Raw genomic sequence first — 17,514 nt, 5'->3', positions numbered from 1 at the left:
AGATCACAGCCCCACATTACCACCTCCCCGCATCACAGCCCCACATCCTCACCCCCCATCCCTGCCCCACATCACCACTGCCCTGGATCACAGCCCCACATCATCACCCTGCCCTCAACCCCCCATCCCTGCCCCACATCACCACCACCCCGGATCACAGCCCCATATCATCACCCTGCCCTCAACCCCGCATCCCTGCCCCACATCACCACTGCCCTGCCCCGCCCGTGGTCCCAGATCACCATCCCAACCCCGACTCCTCATCCTCACCCTCACCCCACCCGCAGCTCCACATCACCACCCTGCACCGCTGTATGGCATCACCATCCTGGCATCACTGCCTTGCCCTCTGCCCCACACCGCCCTCAACCCCATATCACCCATACCGCCCTTGATCCTGCACGGCCCTCAACCCCGCACCATGCCGCACCACCAGCATCGCCCTCAACCCCGCACCATCCACTGCCACTCATTACCCTCAACCAGCACCACCCACGGCCCCTCAGTGCCCTCGACCCCTTACCAGCCACTGCCCCTCAGTGCCCTCAACCCCGCACCATCCACTGCCCCTCACTGCCCTCGACCCCACACCACCCACAGCCCCTCAGTGCCCTCGACCCCACACCACCCACAGCCCCTCAGTGCCCTCGACCCCACACGGCCCATGCCGTAGCCGTGGCCTGTGGCCCTGCATTGCCTCTGGCTCCCTTCATGTTTCTCCAGGGTTGCACCCCTCTGTCACACAGACAGCCCTGAGTGATCCCACATTCACCATCAACCCTGAATGAACCCGAGTCAACACAAAGCCCCAGTGACAGGGCTCCCGCGCCCACAAAGACGTGGCTCTGATCAGTCCCATCCCAGTGCCCTCGCCAGACACACCATGCACTGAGCAACCTCCAGGCAGGGCCAGGTATGCCCCTGCCATCTCTCACAACCTCTGAGAAGCCAGGGGACCATGACCAAACCCCTCTGTCTGGGAGAGCTGCCAGCAAACCCCACTCCCACAGGGCAGGAACCACTGCTGTGCGCCCTCGAAAGCACTGGCACCAGGGCAAGAGCCAGTGCTGGACAGCAAGACAAGAGGCTCTAATGGGCAGAAGCTGCCTGTTATTCCAGGCTACACAACACATGAAGTGTCAAAAGTCCATCCTCCTCCACCCTTCATGTGTACTTTTACTTCAGCATCACAAGTGCATCTCTGCTTTACAGTAGCTATGTCTCTTATCTGTGTTCTTCCAGAGTGAAGATTCTCACTTGGGGAAGAAACAAACCCATTTTTCAAAAGCAGAAGAGACAGCCACTGCTTTACCCCTCCCATGTTGGTTGCTCTGAAGTTCTGGTTTTAGTTAGGTTTTTGTACATGTTGATTTTCCTTACAAACATTTTTTAATATTAAAAACCCACATTTACACAAATACAAGTTAGTTGCCTATGGTAATACAGAACTAGTAAAGATCTTTCTGGAATTTCATGCAAAATGAAAAAATCTACATATTTATTTTAGAACAGACTTACTTCTTCTGGCCTCTCTGTTTGCGCAGCACTGAGTTTTGCTTTGGAGTTCTCTCACAAGCTCCATCGGTGCTGTCGCTGGCTTCACTCTTATTTAAAGGCTGGTTTTTCCATGGGATAACATACCCAGGAGTGGGACCGAATTGTTTTAAATCTCCTTGTCCTAATGAGCTCCGTTCTCCACAGTAACAAAAGGCGCAGAGTTGTTCGCTGTAAAAAAGGAAGATCATTACTTCTTTATTGGGGTGAAAACCAGTGGAGGATACCCCATCAAAGAGCAAATTTCATGCTAATTTAACCCTTTATAACAAGACAATAAAAGCTCCCATGTGCTGTCAGGTATCAGAATTCAGCATTCAGAAACACTGTTTACAGCTAATTAACAGTTACATTAAAAGAACTTTTTTTCTGTTCACAAAACTGCCTGATAAACGAAGCAAACAAAAAAAAATGTCCATGTTATATTCAAATGATTCGAATTTGCAAAATTATGTGTGTCTAGACACATACTTGCTAAAAGGCATCCAAACGTTACAGAACACATGGAACATTACAAAACACACACCTTTCTGGAAGCACATACAGCTTAGGTGTAACACAATGTGTAAATACTATAGACTAAAAGGTTTACCAACATGGAAAAAAATGGAATAATGAGAAAACCACAGCAATGGCTACAGTCACACATGCCAGAGAACACCACATGCACAAATGCAACCATCCTCATTTACTTCAATATTTAAAACCAAAATTATGTCTAAAAGTTTCACTGGAGGAATTTTATATTTACAGAACCGTGACCGCTGCAATACCCTGTACCATTTGCAATTATGTTTTAACATGCACAACACAGCGACAGGATTGAAATGACAGCTCTGACAGCACTCCTTGTGTCACATCATATGGAAGCTACTGAAAAATATTTCTATAATAAACATACCCACAAACTTAAAATGTGAACTTCTGCAACTAATGCAGTTTGCATTAAAGGAAGGCCATTTAACACTTTTTTTTTTATGCTTAAATGAGCAATACTGTTTTCTTCGTATTTATGCCCCAAAGACCCCAAAAAGATGCCTCAGGGAATCAGGCACTTTGATAGAGGCTTGGTTATGCCTGGATTCCATTTAAATAGATTTCAGTGCATCTCCAAGGTGGCACATTTGGATTTGGGACAGTCTGTGCTGCGTGAGTGAGAGGAGGGAAGTGAAGTGGGAGGAAGAGAAAACCTTAAGGCTAAACTGCTGTAAAATATTTACTAAATTCTGGGGGGGAAAATAAAGCCTCCTGTGCTTTTCAGCCTGGAGAGACAAGAAAAGCAAAGGAAAAAAGTGAAAGTGGAAAAGGAAAGTTCCAGATCAGAACAGAAACCTCCAAGAATCCAGCAAAGCCTCTGACACTTGGTTTATCATACTCTGGGATGTCTCCTTTTGTTCTCACCATAGAGCAAATATAGGAAAAAAGAAAAAGAAGAAAGAAAACTGAACTGGTCTACTACTACTAGTAATACCAGACAGTCAGATGCTAAGGAAGGGAGAAGCACTTCATGAGCTCAAAATGAAGCCCAGAATGAAGGAAAAAGCTTTTATTTATGGTTGATAAGTAGGACTGCACTTTCATTAAGGCAGATGGGAACATGCAGGTTGGTGGGCAGATAAAGTAAGTCCCATTCATGGTACTGAAATTACACCTTCCTATGGTACTGTTAGGAAACATTTGTCCTCATCTCGTGGCCTTGGCTGCACATCCCTCACTGATCAGCCTCAACACACAACCAGCATGAGCCAGCACAACCCCCGGAGCTGATGGCAAATGTCTGACACGCTCCGGAAATCTTTGGAAAAAGATATCTGAATCCAAAAAAATCCAAAGAAAATATGGATAAAGGTAGTGTGAGAGCAGTGAAAAATGAGAAGTTACAGTGAACAGTACATATGTCTATTTTATAGCTAGCTTTTAGTGTGACAGAGCAACAAATACACTATTATCTGTCTGTCAGTGACTGTAACCACTGGACTGCCAGTGAAACCTGATATGGCCTCACAGGCAGAGTTCCTAAGCAGGGAAAGCAAAGCTATTTATGCTGGTTGAGACTAGAGAGACTTGTGAGGAGACTTAAGAGATTTAAACAGGCAACGCCATGGTATAAAATTACACTAGTTACAAACACAAGATTATCCACAGTGGAATAAATAATTATTCATACATCCTGTTAGGACAGACTATCACTGCTTATTAAATGACTTAAGAATAATTACAAACAAATAAACAAAGCCCTTTAAAGTGGAGTCATAGCAAATATGCAACAATGTTAAGATCTATAAAAGAGAAATCTGAAACAGTAATTAAGAAAAAAAATAAACTAACTTTTCAAGTGGTAGTATTTGAAAGGGCATACAGGAGTAAAGCTGGTATTTCTGGAGCCTGTAAGGCAGCTCCAGCATCACAACTTCCAGCAGCAGCATTCTGCAGGCAGGGAGGAGTGAAACAACAGGAGCAGTGAGTTTCACAGCTACTCTGCAGCGTGCTGTGGACAGCTGTGAAGCTGTCAGGAATCATATGGTTTGTGCTACTGCTCCTGCTTCAGCAGAGCTGGGGAACGCAGCTGAACCGAGCGCTGCCACAGGGAGGGGGCTGGCAGAGCCTGCACTGAAGGTTGAGCACACGGGTGGTGCAGAAGGAAAAGACAGGAGCAGCAGAACGTGCCCAGAGCACTGCCAGGACACTGTGGGGCTGAGATAGAGGGGAGAGATTATACAAAGGGGAAAAAAAGGTTTCCTACTTTCCAGGGGGGTAAGCAGAGGGGCTTCAACTGTACCCACAGCCAGGCAGCCACTACCACTCAGTGGCAGTGAACTCCCTGCCTCTGCTGGGATGCTGGAAAGACCCTCTGCAGGAAAGCCACGCTCCTCTGCCCCCTGACATGCCACAGCTGCTGGCTTGTCATGCCCTACAAAGTGGCCAGTTCCATCACGTTAGCCTTTTAGCTTTAAGTGCTCAGTAAATATTTTAAGTTATGTCTGTATGGGCAGAAGGTAGAGATTTTTTCCTATCATCTGAGGACTGCAGAAAGTACTAACAAATCTACTTTCCATATGTCAATATGCAATTAGAGGATCTAAATCTGTGAGGCAAGAAGAGTTCTCATATTGAAGATAATGAAATAGAGATACTGGCAAATCTTAAGATCAAACCCTAGATCTGTTATCATAATTAACATATTTTAAGATCAGGATAATTCAAAATGGGATAAAAAGCAAGAGACAATGTGTCACAAATCTTTTTATAAGCCACTAAAAAAAAGAAGCAGCTCAACAGTACTCGATTTAAGATATATCTTAGGTGCTCCTAAGATATATCCTACTCCTACTCATAATGTAAGTCCACTGTTATCTGTAACTTTAACTTAAATTACATATTTTCCCATGACAAATACTACTTTCTTATAAGGGTTTAAAGATCCAGAGGTGGTTTATTACCAGGAGGTGCTCCTATACGTCACCTCATCCCACAGGATTTCATAGATTTGAATGCACAGAAACTTTAATACATAACACTGAGGAAAAACTGTGTTCAGAATGAATCACACATGCTAGGTTTTGGGGATGCAGTAAGAGGCTAGTAATGTCTGAAGCTAATGTCTGTTCCCATTGAGCCATGGCAGGAAATCCAGATTTGGATCCTTGGATTTGAAGGATGCCCTTTCTAACAAGAAACATGTTGATCCCATCACTCTTTCACAGCCATTCTCTTCTACAGGTTCTTATTGCATCGGGTCAGTGTCTCTTCCTCACACAGAATTTACTCAACCCTCTGACAAGAATCTGAAGTGCTATAATCCTCCCCTGTCCACATCCTGACAAAGAATAACAACATGCCCTGCAGCCACTTAATCCTGAAGGAAGAGAGACCAGTCACTATTTCCTCTACTTGACTGATGACAGTCATCAGGACTCATCCTAAAACACAGACTTTCCCACTGAATCAACTTCATTTCAACACATGCAGTATTGGGCAACTAATTGCACAATATTAAATCACAACCAGAGGAGGAGAAACATCTGGTTTGCTTGCAAATATTCACTCAGAGAATTAGGGTAAAACTGAGAGTCCCCCAAAATTATTTAACAGAATCACGCCTTAGAATCAGGATTACCTACACCTGTAGTTGTACTTCCATGAGTAAGCAGAGGCCCCTCCTGGATCCTTCTGAGCTGGGAAATGGCACTGGGTAATCCTGTGTCAGCCAAGGCTCCTTGATAACAAGCAGATATGCAGACTGGCTCATGCAAACATGTTTTGTTTATGCTGTGGCTCCTATCTCACAGATGTGCACTTGTGCCCACGTGAGCACTGTGCAGCTTCTGGAAATCTTCAGATGTGTCCAGGGGAGGTTGTGTGACCCTCAACAGTATCTCACTCTCACTCTCCTGCCTGTTTTTCATACATGGGTAGAAAGATGCAATGATATGGGGCACTGCCATGCCCCCACACCCCCACATATACAGCTGGGGGAATAAATCTTCCTCATTCTCACAGGAACAACTTCCTGCCATGTCTCCAGGGCCCCCACCCAGCTGAATGCCAAGTGAGACAGCGAGTGGCCTGTGCTGAGCTTGTCTGTCAGTGAGATGCTTGAAGTTACCCAACCCTTTCAGTACTCAATAGAGAGGGTGGCAGGCTAAGGAAATCCTGCAGCTGCCTGTTCTGCAGAGAGAAGTTAAAGGTGCCCTTCTTTCAGGAGAGCCTGCACAGGGGAATCCAAGCATCAAATGGAGATGAAGGGGAGGCTGCCGAAAGCAGGAGAAATTCAAACTCTTGGATTCAGCTCAAGGGATGCTCACCTTGTAACTTTTCTGAAATCCCTCCAGCCTACTGTGGGACTGGTATTACCAAAGGAGTTTTGCTATGCATTCACCTTTTCTAATTAAGCACACTAAAACCAGATTTAAACAGGAAAAAACAATGGATTATATGTGAGAAAATGCAAGGCAATTCCAATAAGATCCACTAGCTATAGCCATTGCCTCAACATTAAACACTAAGTTGCAGATGATCACTGCTGCCATTTACCATGATAACAACTGCACTCAACTTAAAAAGAAACCCACCTTGGAAAGCATAAAGATTTCTTTCATTCATGATTTGGGTTGAAAAAGAAAGTGAAGAGGGTTATCATGTGACTTTTCCTACAGATTTGTTTTTGAAGGCCTGGAAGTGCCTTCAGGATGTCTTTCTCACACACTTGTTGCAGAAATTTACAGTGTTTTTAGCATCTATTTTTCACAATTAAAATAAAGCTCATCACAGTGAAATGGTGTACTTGGGAGCAAAACAGAACTTCAGAGCATCATTTGTACTAATTACTGAAGCAGACTGATGAGAACTGGCCTTGAGAATTCTTCTTCCACCTAACCCCGTTAGTAGTTTTAACATATGCTAAAAGGCTAAATTAAACACTACAGGGGACCTACTATTTATTTAGCTCTGCCGAGTTGTGCTAATGTACAAAATACCTTTGCTCTCATTTTATGTTGTGTTATTTAAAGAGTAAAGTGTTTTTCTCTTTAGTGAAGATCCACCCTTGTATCATTTATGTAAATTCAAATCAATACCTACAAGCTACATTTTAAGTGAAGAAAAAGAACCCATTTCTGACTTGAAACAATACCAGGGATCTGCATCAGTGTAAGTTCAAATGTATGTGAGATATTCACTGAGGAAAAGTTTATCTAAAACTCAGATTCAGATGAAGCTTTTCAGCATCACCTAAATATTCTGTAAATATCTGGACCTCAATAATAACGAAGCTTGAAACTACTGAAGAAACCTCATCAGGTGAGGCGTAACAGCTTCACATTGATACAGGATTAACAACCCAATAAATCACCCTTCTGAATAAAGGATACTAAGGACAGACAAGGATGGAAAGGGCAAAAGAAGACACCACAAAGAGAAAGAAGCAAAATATCTCTGCTAAAAGCTGTATTTCGGCATTTGATGCACAATCTCCTTCCAAAAGGTACCTGAATCACAGAACAAATTGAAATTGTGAAGTGGTTTGACACTATTATACTATTACAGAGATTTGGGGTTGAAGTAAGTATTTAACTTATGCAGCAAAAATTCTTTTTTAAAAAAGGAGGCAGGACAGAGTTCATATGAACTTCAGGTGAAGAATTTTAAAAGTTCATACAAAGCAATTAAACTGCATTAGACAATAACTGCTTTCCAATTTCTTCAAACCAGCACAGTTGGAGTTCTACAGCCATGTAATCAACTTAATGATACTCTTCTCATTTGAAAGAAAGAAAACATTCCCCTCCAAACACAACCAAAACAACACATCTTACTGACATTTTGAAATTTAGAAAATACATTCTTATTCACCACTGAATTGTGTCAGCTTTAATTTAAACAAGTATTTAAAGCTCAGTTAGGGTTTAACATACCCTAGATGCAAGAGAAGTTACCAGAATGCCAATGCTGAAAGAAGTGAATTTAGAGGTCTAATCCAAGGCCCTCTAGGTAATTCCTTAAGGTCCATGTGAACTGACTTGTGCTCTCCAATAACAATCCCCTGTAGAATGCAATTGATTGTACCTGAAAAGTGACAATCCATGCAATTCTGAGAGTTATCTTCACCTCTGAAGGATAAAAGTCAAAGAATAAGAAGTCCTGTAGCTTCAACCTTCAGTATGCATCTGTGCCCAGAAAGTAGTGTCTGTGTAAGCCAAATTCTCTCTCTTAGTTATTAAAACATAATTACACAGAATGGTTTGGGTTGGAGGGACCTTAAACATCATCCAGTTCCAACCCTCCTGCCAGGGCAGGGACACCTTCCAGTACAACAGGCTGCTCAATGCCCTGTCCAGCCTGGCCTTGAACACTTCCAGGGCTGGGGCAGCCACAGTCACACCCAACTCACACACAGGTGCCAACCTCTCTGGGAGGCTTCATACAATTACTAAGTAGGGTCTTACTATCTGAAAATTACTGAGATTTACCATTTAGCAAGCTGGCTTTGAACAGCAGGTTTTCAAGAAAGCTTCACCTAAGCGGGATAAGCAGAGGTGCAGGGACATCAGGGAGGAGGCAGACATGGTACTATCCATGCCCCCCAGTATGTTCAAGTTCAGGGCCTCCCTGTGGCAACTGTGATTCCTATACACTCATTCTCAGTTTCCCTTTCATGAATTTGCCCAGTCTGCTCTTGACCACACCTAAAGTTTCAGCAAACCACATCCTTTGGCAAGGATGTCACTCTAGACAACTCTCTACTGTACAAAGAATCGCCTCCTTTTATTTTGCACCTTACCCTTAAAAGTTTCACTTGATGACCATCAGCTTCTTGCATTAGAAAGTAAACAGACAGGATACAGCCACCTTCCCCAGTCCATCTATGATTCTGAAGCTTCTTATCTTCCTTCTCCAACATCTTTCAGAGACTGAAGGGTCCTGAATTGTTTAACTGGAATCTACTCCAGAGCTGTGATCAACCCTTCTGTTCTGTGAAACGTTTAAGAGTTTCACTACATTAATTTCTGAAGCTAGATAGATTTTCTGTAACCCTATGAAAATTAGTCCAGATTTGTTTCTCTAAATGCTTCTGTCCTCACCAAGCAGAGCCCATGTGCTTCAGAAGAGCTTTAGCACATTGAAGCTACAAGCACAAAGATTCTCTCCTCTCAGTTCCGACGTGAAAGCAGACTCCGTATGCACCATCCATTCCCTGTGAATGAACATCCTTCTGGCAAAGGTCAAAGACACTCAGAGGGATCATCTCTGCAGCTGCAGCTCTGGGGTGCTGGGAGTCCAGATTTTACCATTTAAATTGCTCGTACTTTCCATCAGCTTCAGTATGGAAGCAAGGAAGGAATGCAGGGCAGAACACAGTTTGCTGTGGGAGGGAAATGGAAGGTGCTGGAGAAATAAGACTACTGACTATGGGAAACAACACAAATCACACAGACAGCTGAAGGAAGCAAGAACAGTCACAGCTGACAAGGAAATGAACAAGAAAATGGACAAGAAATAAGTGCAATAAACAGCTATCTAGAAGCCACTGGAAATGGATGGAAGGAAACTGCACATCAGGCAAAGAGACAAAGAGTAAACCTCAACTAAGTGAACCTTGAAAGAATGATTAAAATTGATGAGCAGCTTAGAATTAGCAAAGAGAATGGGAATATGAACAATCAACAACATAAAAAAAAAACAAGAGGCTGGCAAAGAAAGCTGGAGGCAAAAAAAAAAAAAAACAAAAAACCAAAAACAAAAAACCAACAAAATAGAAGAGGTGATATTTGGAAGAAATGAGAGAAAATGCTGTATTCACTCAAAACTGACCCGGGAGATCCCAGACTATTACCACTGTCTGTGAATATCCTGTACCTGTGCAATCCCTGACAAAGCAGGCATCCCATGCTGCACTGACTACTGCCCTCAACCCTTCAGCATGGCCTGACAGACTGCCAGCCATGGGCTGCTTCTGTCTGTCTGCCATCTCCCAGAGGACAGAAAACCTGTCCAGCCATCAGACCTGACCTGCCAGTGCTCAGCTTGCTGCTCACCAATGCAGGACTTGTAAGCAGCAGGGCAGACCCAGGTGGAGACATGCAGCCTTCGGATGGGGATGAGACAGAAAAACTGCCTAAGAACATCTGTGAGAGGCTGAGAGTGGGACTCCAGAAACCTGGAGCACCTGTGAGCATCTGCTCATGCTGGGCAGGAGACATTTCATGGCTTCTGTGGTTGGATCTTCCTACAGAACAGATCAGATCATGGAGCAAAGGTCTGTGTGACTAAAAGGCCCAGCCACGAATGTCATTGATTGTGGTGTAAATCCCAAGAGACACAAGTCCTACATGAGAGCGTTAAACACATTGTGGCCACAATGGCAATTGTTCAGCCTAAGCAAAAGGCAGGATTTTGGCTGCCTGTGAAACCCTTCTTTGGCCCCATTTGTGTGACACGCCTTCTGTGCTCTGAGAAAGACACAGACCATCTGGAGAAAACTCAAACCAGCAAGAAGGATCTGAGCTCAAGAAAACATCATCTACAAAGAAAGTAGGAACAAATTTGGGATTTCTGTTACGAGGTAAAGCATGCTGGGGAAATAAATGAGAGACTTTTGCACAAAGCTGTCCTCCATTATCCTTGGCAGATGGTACGAGCAGTAATGGAATAAACCCAGGATGAGGAGAATGTGTGTTAGATGTGAGCAAAGTGGTTCCAACAGTAAAAACAAAGAAGAGACTGGAAGGGACTGTTTAGGGAAGATATGGAGCTTTTATTACTGGAAGATTTAAGAGCAGTTTATGTAAGCTTGTGTCAGGAATGACAGCTGTAGATAACTGCCTTGGAAAAGGAGGTGAACTAGATGAGTTCCAAAGGTCCCTTCCTGCCCTATAAATCCAAGGAAAAGTTGCTGTAACAATGATTTGTCACAGAATTCTTTTGGAGACAATTTCCCTAATAATGCATGAACAAACAGGATGGAAAACCAGTAAATATTTAACTTTTTTTCTCATTTTTCAGTGTGTGGTCTTAGTCTTTAGTTGTGCCCTGCTAGCCAAATCAGTAATTTCACTCTGGGTTAGACTGGTCATTATTATAATACTCTAGTTGTACTTCAGTTTGGAAGACAAAGGAATGCTATGTCCTCTTTCCAGATGTAAACCACTGGATTCAGAGGAAGATCCCATAAATGTTTATATGAAACTAGAGCTGGAAATGTAAAGGCAAAACTCTGCAATGACTTCAAATGCCCTGTGTCATGCAGAAGGTCCATTCTCTACAGAAACTATCCTTGGAGAAAAAGTCTCACAAAACTACAAACTGTATCACAGTACATGTTCATAGTCAGTTTCAAAGTTAATCTTAATACTGGTATCTCCTCAAAACATGTGCTTGACTTTACAACTTCAACATAATTTTAAACATATTTTAGTATTAAATCTTTTATCTAACTCCCTCCTGACTAGAGATCTAGCTTTTCCTTCCATCACTGCAGTATTATTCTATCCAGACTGTTTACTCTCTGCCACTCTGCAATTTCTTTTTCCACTGAATGTTGCTCTGTTACAAATTTTGTAATGTGCTTTAAGATTATTAAAAAAAAAATTAACAAAGATAAAGAAGTTCACTGCTATTTTTTCACTATTTTCTTTGTTCATACAATCTACAGATGTTCATCAACCACTTCTTTTTGAGGGAATAAAGCATCCAAGCCCTCTATCTCCACACTCCAGATTTCATCTCAGCAGCAGCAGCAACAAAATAACAGGGAATGGTGCAATTGGTCTGGAATGAAAATTACGTGCTTTGTCCAATTACAAGTGAAGCAAGAAAGCAGGAAGGTGTTTTGCCAGTTCTTTGAGGGTTTTTTTTTTGTAGTTTTAGCAACAATCTCACAAGAGCAGATATTTAAGCAGGCCAAAGCACCAAAATCAAAAAGAGCTGTGTGAAAACCTCAGCTTCTACTTTTTAAGAATGTTCAGTCTTCACGATTATGGCAAAAGGACCGAAAACATGCAATTAATTAATGCGATTCACAGTCTCTGAGAGCAGACAGAAAGGAAAATTAATCAAAAGGTGTTTTGTTCTTCTATGAAATTGTGTTTCTAGGCCATTCTCGTTAGCTTTTAATGCCCGGGGTTGCCAATGTGGGAAACAGAGGAGGAAGGTGGAAGTGGGCTCTGCTCTGAGTCGCAGCCGGCTCCTGGCTCCCTGCCTTCCCCAAGGGCTGCACTTCCCCTGCTCTCTGCAGGCAGCACAAACCAAGGCAGCAGATTCCTTTCGAAGAAGCTGGATTCCACTCAGCCATAAGTCCCGGGCTGACAGAAGCTTCTCACAAGGCTTATAAAAAGAAAAAAGGGAACAACCAAAGGAAAAGGCTCCAAAACCCATGACGCTCGTGATATATAGGAGCTGGCAGTGTCACTCCTGCCACTGCCAGGCTTGGGAGTTTATCTCTGCTTGATGTTATTGCCCCTCCCCACATGTGGTCAATAATTCACTCACTCCTTTCAAGCACACGCCTCACCCTTTTCAGCCTCCCTACCCCAGTGTGGCTCAGACTCTCTTTATTTTAATGGGGTTTTAACTCATTGCTTTCTGAGCACTAATCCTGAATCTGTTATTTAATTCCCTGCCCCAATCCCACTCGCTGTCAGTAGCTCTCTTGGTTTCCCATATTCCACCTCAGGAAGGTTCCAAAATTTACCAGCTCTCTCGCCTTTCTCTTGGATGTTTTTATTTAGCTGCAGTCTCGGGAAGGATCCAGAGAGAAATACCACACAAGCCAAGTTCTGGCTAATCTCAGCTACTGAAATCCCCATCCTAGTTTGACATGTCCTACTATGTTAAAATCACTGGTTTTTAGTAGCAAATTATTTAATTTTTTCATGGAAAAGATTTTATTTTACGCCCTGGGTCCTGTGCTTCTCTAATTCCTTCATCTTCGCAACCAAAGTCAAAATTTTCAAACACAACGAACACAGAATTTTCTTATACTTAACTCTGAAAAAGCAATGCAAAAGTAGCTCCACCTACACCTGCATCTACTTCTTGTGGAGGCTTGGATTCTTTTCTGTCTTCCAGGCAACTTCTGCTCTGTCTGTTATGATATACTCTCAAAATGCTCCTATGTCTCACATACCTGAATCTATTTTTAAATAAACCAACTCTTCCATTTTATTAGAAAGTGGAAGTTACTTATGTTATAAACCAGAAAAGCTTACCAAGAAAGACATGAAGCTGATGAGTATGAATTATTTGGAAATCAGCTTTAAATTAACTTCCCCAAGTAACAGTTTTAAGGCATTGTGGAGTCACACTTTATCCGAAATCTTCATACATTACCTCCAATCATTACACAAGCATTAGCAGAGTCTGTTATTTCACACACTGTATTTCCTCCTAAGAAAACAGAGTCAAGCCCCCAGAATTCAGCCCTCCAGCCCCTGCATGACACAATGTCAGTGGCTGCACTACACAGACCATGACACAAATGACTGATCAAACATCACAGATCAGAAGAGGCTTTTTTCAAGAATCACTTCCACAGAAACCCTGACATCTGGGGTTTTTTCACTGTTATGAGGACATCAATGACTTCTGCAACTAACCCCCGTTCTGCATCTAAGTCTGAAATCAAAATTACTGGGGTCAGAGAAACCCTCTGATTCCCAATTAACAGTTTCCTAGCTCCTCAATATATTTCTTTCCAAAATGTCAGAGACAGAGTCTGATCGCTATTATTTTAATTAAAAATTAATAGTACTCAGCTTTTTAATGCTTTGATCAGCCAAAGCAATGAGCACATAATAGCCATTCCATCCTGACTGATCAAAGTCAATACTTACAGTTGGAAGGAAGACTAAGTTGAGGGCAAATAAGGGCTGGCTTAGAACCAGGGCAAAGTTTTTTCAGGAGACTGTTGTCCAGCTTTTAAGAAACAAGTCTATGGCTATGGAAAGTGCTGTAATCAAATATTCATGATAACAGCAAAAAAGCAACCTTGAGAAGAACAGAGAGTGGATGAAACAACACTAAATTTTTTGCAAATTATCCAAAACAGGGTCAAATGATGAAGCAAAACAGCTGCTCAGTTCAAGTTGCTCTACATATTTAGTGCAATTTAATCTCAGCCTTGGAAAATTCCATCAAGAACAGAAATTTTTACGTATTTCACTCCGGTATATGCACAAGAACTATTTAACTGAATTTTCTACATGAAGGAAAGGAGCTCTTGGAATCTAAGAAGTTTGTGAACATGTAAAACTTGAAAATTATATATGCATCAAGTAGATTAAGTAATGTTTTGTGCATGGAAAATATACTCCGTGTTGGATTAGGAGGAAGAAAAAAGATGACAACAGTTCTCTCCAAGTCTGTCAAAATGTAATTACACCTGTAACTGTCTGGTAGCTGGTAAGAGCACCTTCTGCAGCAGGAGAGACCTGCAACTGGGTTAGAAGCTGTTATCAGAGCTTCACCAGAGAAGCTCTGCTAGAATTGTGTGACACCATTTCAACAGTGATCACAGACAGCATGCTCTGGTTTCCCTCATGGAACATAATTAATACTTTCACTACTTTTAGGCTAATTTGTATTAATAAAAAGTTAAAAAAATACAAACGTTATTTTCTCTGTTATAAATTCCAAAACAAGGAAGAACACAGTAGATATGACAAGAGCTTTGGTTTACTTTGTTCCTGAAAATACACTCATACAAGCTGAAACATCAAAAAATAACTTTATATAAATTTGCTAATACACCATTTCCTACACAGCAGGAAAGCTTCAGTAATCACACATTTTATCTCCTATCACTTATGCCTCCTTTCATTTACCCAGCTAATAACTCAAGGGTTTCCCAGAGCACTGTGAGGACAGCACTCACGGAACGCGCTTCTCACCTCGATCTCCCCGTGCGCCAATTAAGGCACCAGCCCCAAACTTCAAAGCAGCGACAGCGAGTCCCAGCCCTGTGCCCTGAGCACTCTGCACCCCAGAACCCCAGCCCCAGCCCTGCCCCTGACTCAGCAGCTGCCTCCTCCTCGCTCTCTCGCTCACCTGCTTTTGGCTTCCACACCCACGGAGGCGGTGGAGCTCGTGGACTCCTCGGACACGGAGTGCTGAAGGACTGGTGTTAGCTGCTTGGTGCTCTCCACTTCCGTCTGGGCATCCTCTTCTGCAGACTGCTCTTTGACTTCTGGGTAAAAAAATAAAAAAATAAAAAAAAAAAATTCATGTTTTATCTGCATCTGGAAGCTTTCCCTTGCGCAGAAAATATCCACTTTATTTACAGACAGGTTAACCCATGTAAATATCTTCTGGCACACAATAAAATTAGAAGAATAGGAAATTACCACATCTAGCTAAAACATGAAACTGGACGCTTACAACGTTATTTCCGTAACACAAAGTACCACTGTGAACTAAAGCTGTTCAATGGCAACAAGGAATGGGGCAAGGGGAGAGCTGCTCCGTGACAAACTTCATACAAGGCTGGAGTTTTAGGCATTTCCATTCTCCCCACATCTCTCACACACTTGCTGTGTCAGCCCTGAACAAATATCACAGTGAGCATGCTACTCTGGGGTATATTAAACATTTTTTCCTTCCCTATTGCCTTTAACCTTGTTCAATTCCCTGCAAATTCATTCCTGATTACACTAACTATGCTGGCACAGGGTTGAAGAGGTGAATGAATGAAGGACGTGGTTTATGCCAGCTTAAACTTCATCCTGAACTGAAGGAACATTACCAATTTTTTAGCATGCTTTTACATTACCTTAGTTGTTAGACAGAAAAATATATACATCTCCAGCTGACCATGCTAGATTTGACTAGGAAGTTTGATTTTGCTCTGAAACATGAAACATGAAGTTGCCACTGTCTGTACAACTTTACATCCTCTTCCCAATCATTTCCCCCTTTGCTTGGAGTGAGTCAGGGATTTACCAGAAGGACATGGCAAAGTGCTGCTCCAAGTGCACCAGAATGCACAGGAACAAGGCCCAAGGCTGTACAGCAACAGAATTTGGTGTTTCTGCACTCCTCTGTTCTTTGATTTTGAAACCTAAGCAACATAACAATCACAGGACTCTGACAGATGTGCTATGACATATCCAGCTTAAGATACACGTGCCTCATCCTGCCTGTGTCCATGGCTTCTAGATCTGTCTCAGCAGTGCCAGAGGAAGGTCCCCTTCAAAATTCCCAGGGCACATGGGTTTGTGCTCAGAGGCCACTACATACAGCTCTTGCAAAGAAGTCCAGTTAGAGTAAAGCAGCAGATTATTTAGAAAACTTCAGCAGAAGATACATTCACATTTTTTAAAAAATTAACATACATGTCAAAATATAATTAAATATTGCAAAGGATAAATGACAAGTGGAGAAATGAAAGGACAGAAGAATCTGCCACATGGGTGGGCATGTATAAAAACCTGCTACAAGCTTTAATCTTATAAATAAACGCAAGAAAAGAGAGGAAAATTCTCAGAACGTGTAACTGTGCAGCTTGGTCTGAAATATTGAAATCATATGCCTGCTACAGCACATGGAAAATGGGAAATCTGTCTTGTTTCATGCACAGAGATTTGAAGTAAGATTTTTCTTTAACCTAAAGTGAACTCATTCAGGAAGACAATATATAGCATTTAAAACTCTCAGTGAACACCTCAAACCATATTGAAGAGAAACACAATATTAGGGGAAAAAAAAATTCCTCGTTACGACTGGATGTTCCAAATATTTATCTGAGCTGGTGTAAAGTGAAACTGCATCTCCTATTTTAGTTAAACTACTCAGTAAGATACATTTGAAATGTTTCTTGGACACCTGAAACATCCAAAAGTGACTAACTGTCCAAAATCCCTATGGCTTGTGTTAAACCCCTTTCACCAACCTATTCTGAAAAAACATGCTGGATCATGATTTGACACTAAATAAATATCCTCTTGGGAATACATCCCTTGTAATACTAAATGTCTCTGTAAGGAAAACAAAACAAAATAAACCCAAACCCCACACCCTCAGTTTCTGGCACATCTGAACAAACATCCCTGGATGTTTCCTGGATGAAGATTCCCAAAGCAGGCAGTGTCCAGCGGAGCCATTCAGAACGGTCTGCGGTGCGTTTCCAAGAATGCTGGATCCAGAGGACAATCCCGTGACAGTAACCCCCAAATTCCTAAAAGCAACCTCAATGAAAACAGCAAAACATAAACACCTAGAAGACAGGCAGACGCCAAAACACTCAGAACAAAACCCACAACACAGCCTGGGATAGCCACGCCTGAAGTGCTCCAGGAAGACCACCGGAAAGCCTGGCCCCACTCTGATCCATCTTGGCGACTTTCTTTAACCTAGTTAAACTGTGCAAAAGGAACTCTGGCTTGATTGTGTGCCTGCTGAAACTTCCAATCAAGTAAAGGAAAAAAAGCCATTCACTCTCTGCCAGCTTTCAGCTCATTGCCATTACTG

At 42.4% G+C, this 17,514-nt stretch overlaps 1 protein-coding gene across 14 annotated transcripts in view; it reads right to left on the bottom strand.

The window, feature by feature from the left end:
* KMT2C (lysine methyltransferase 2C) overlaps positions 1-17,514 on the bottom strand; it is a 191,397-nt gene that overhangs the window by 116,558 nt on the left and 57,325 nt on the right. For all 14 annotated transcript variants that reach the window (XM_068174789.1, XM_068174817.1, XM_068174796.1 and 11 more), the window contains 2 exons: positions 15,097-15,235; positions 1,519-1,725 (listed from right to left, as the gene is read on the bottom strand). In XM_068174789.1, coding sequence (XP_068030890.1) covers positions 1,519-1,725; positions 15,097-15,235 — 346 coding nt within the window. The remainder of the gene's footprint in view (positions 1-1,518; positions 1,726-15,096; positions 15,236-17,514) is intronic.

The sequence above is a fragment of the Anomalospiza imberbis genome, chromosome 1 (genome assembly GCF_031753505.1).
Source record: "Anomalospiza imberbis isolate Cuckoo-Finch-1a 21T00152 chromosome 1, ASM3175350v1, whole genome shotgun sequence".
NCBI lineage: Eukaryota > Metazoa > Chordata > Aves > Passeriformes > Viduidae > Anomalospiza > Anomalospiza imberbis.
This window is presented reverse-complemented; position numbering and strand designations above follow the sequence as displayed.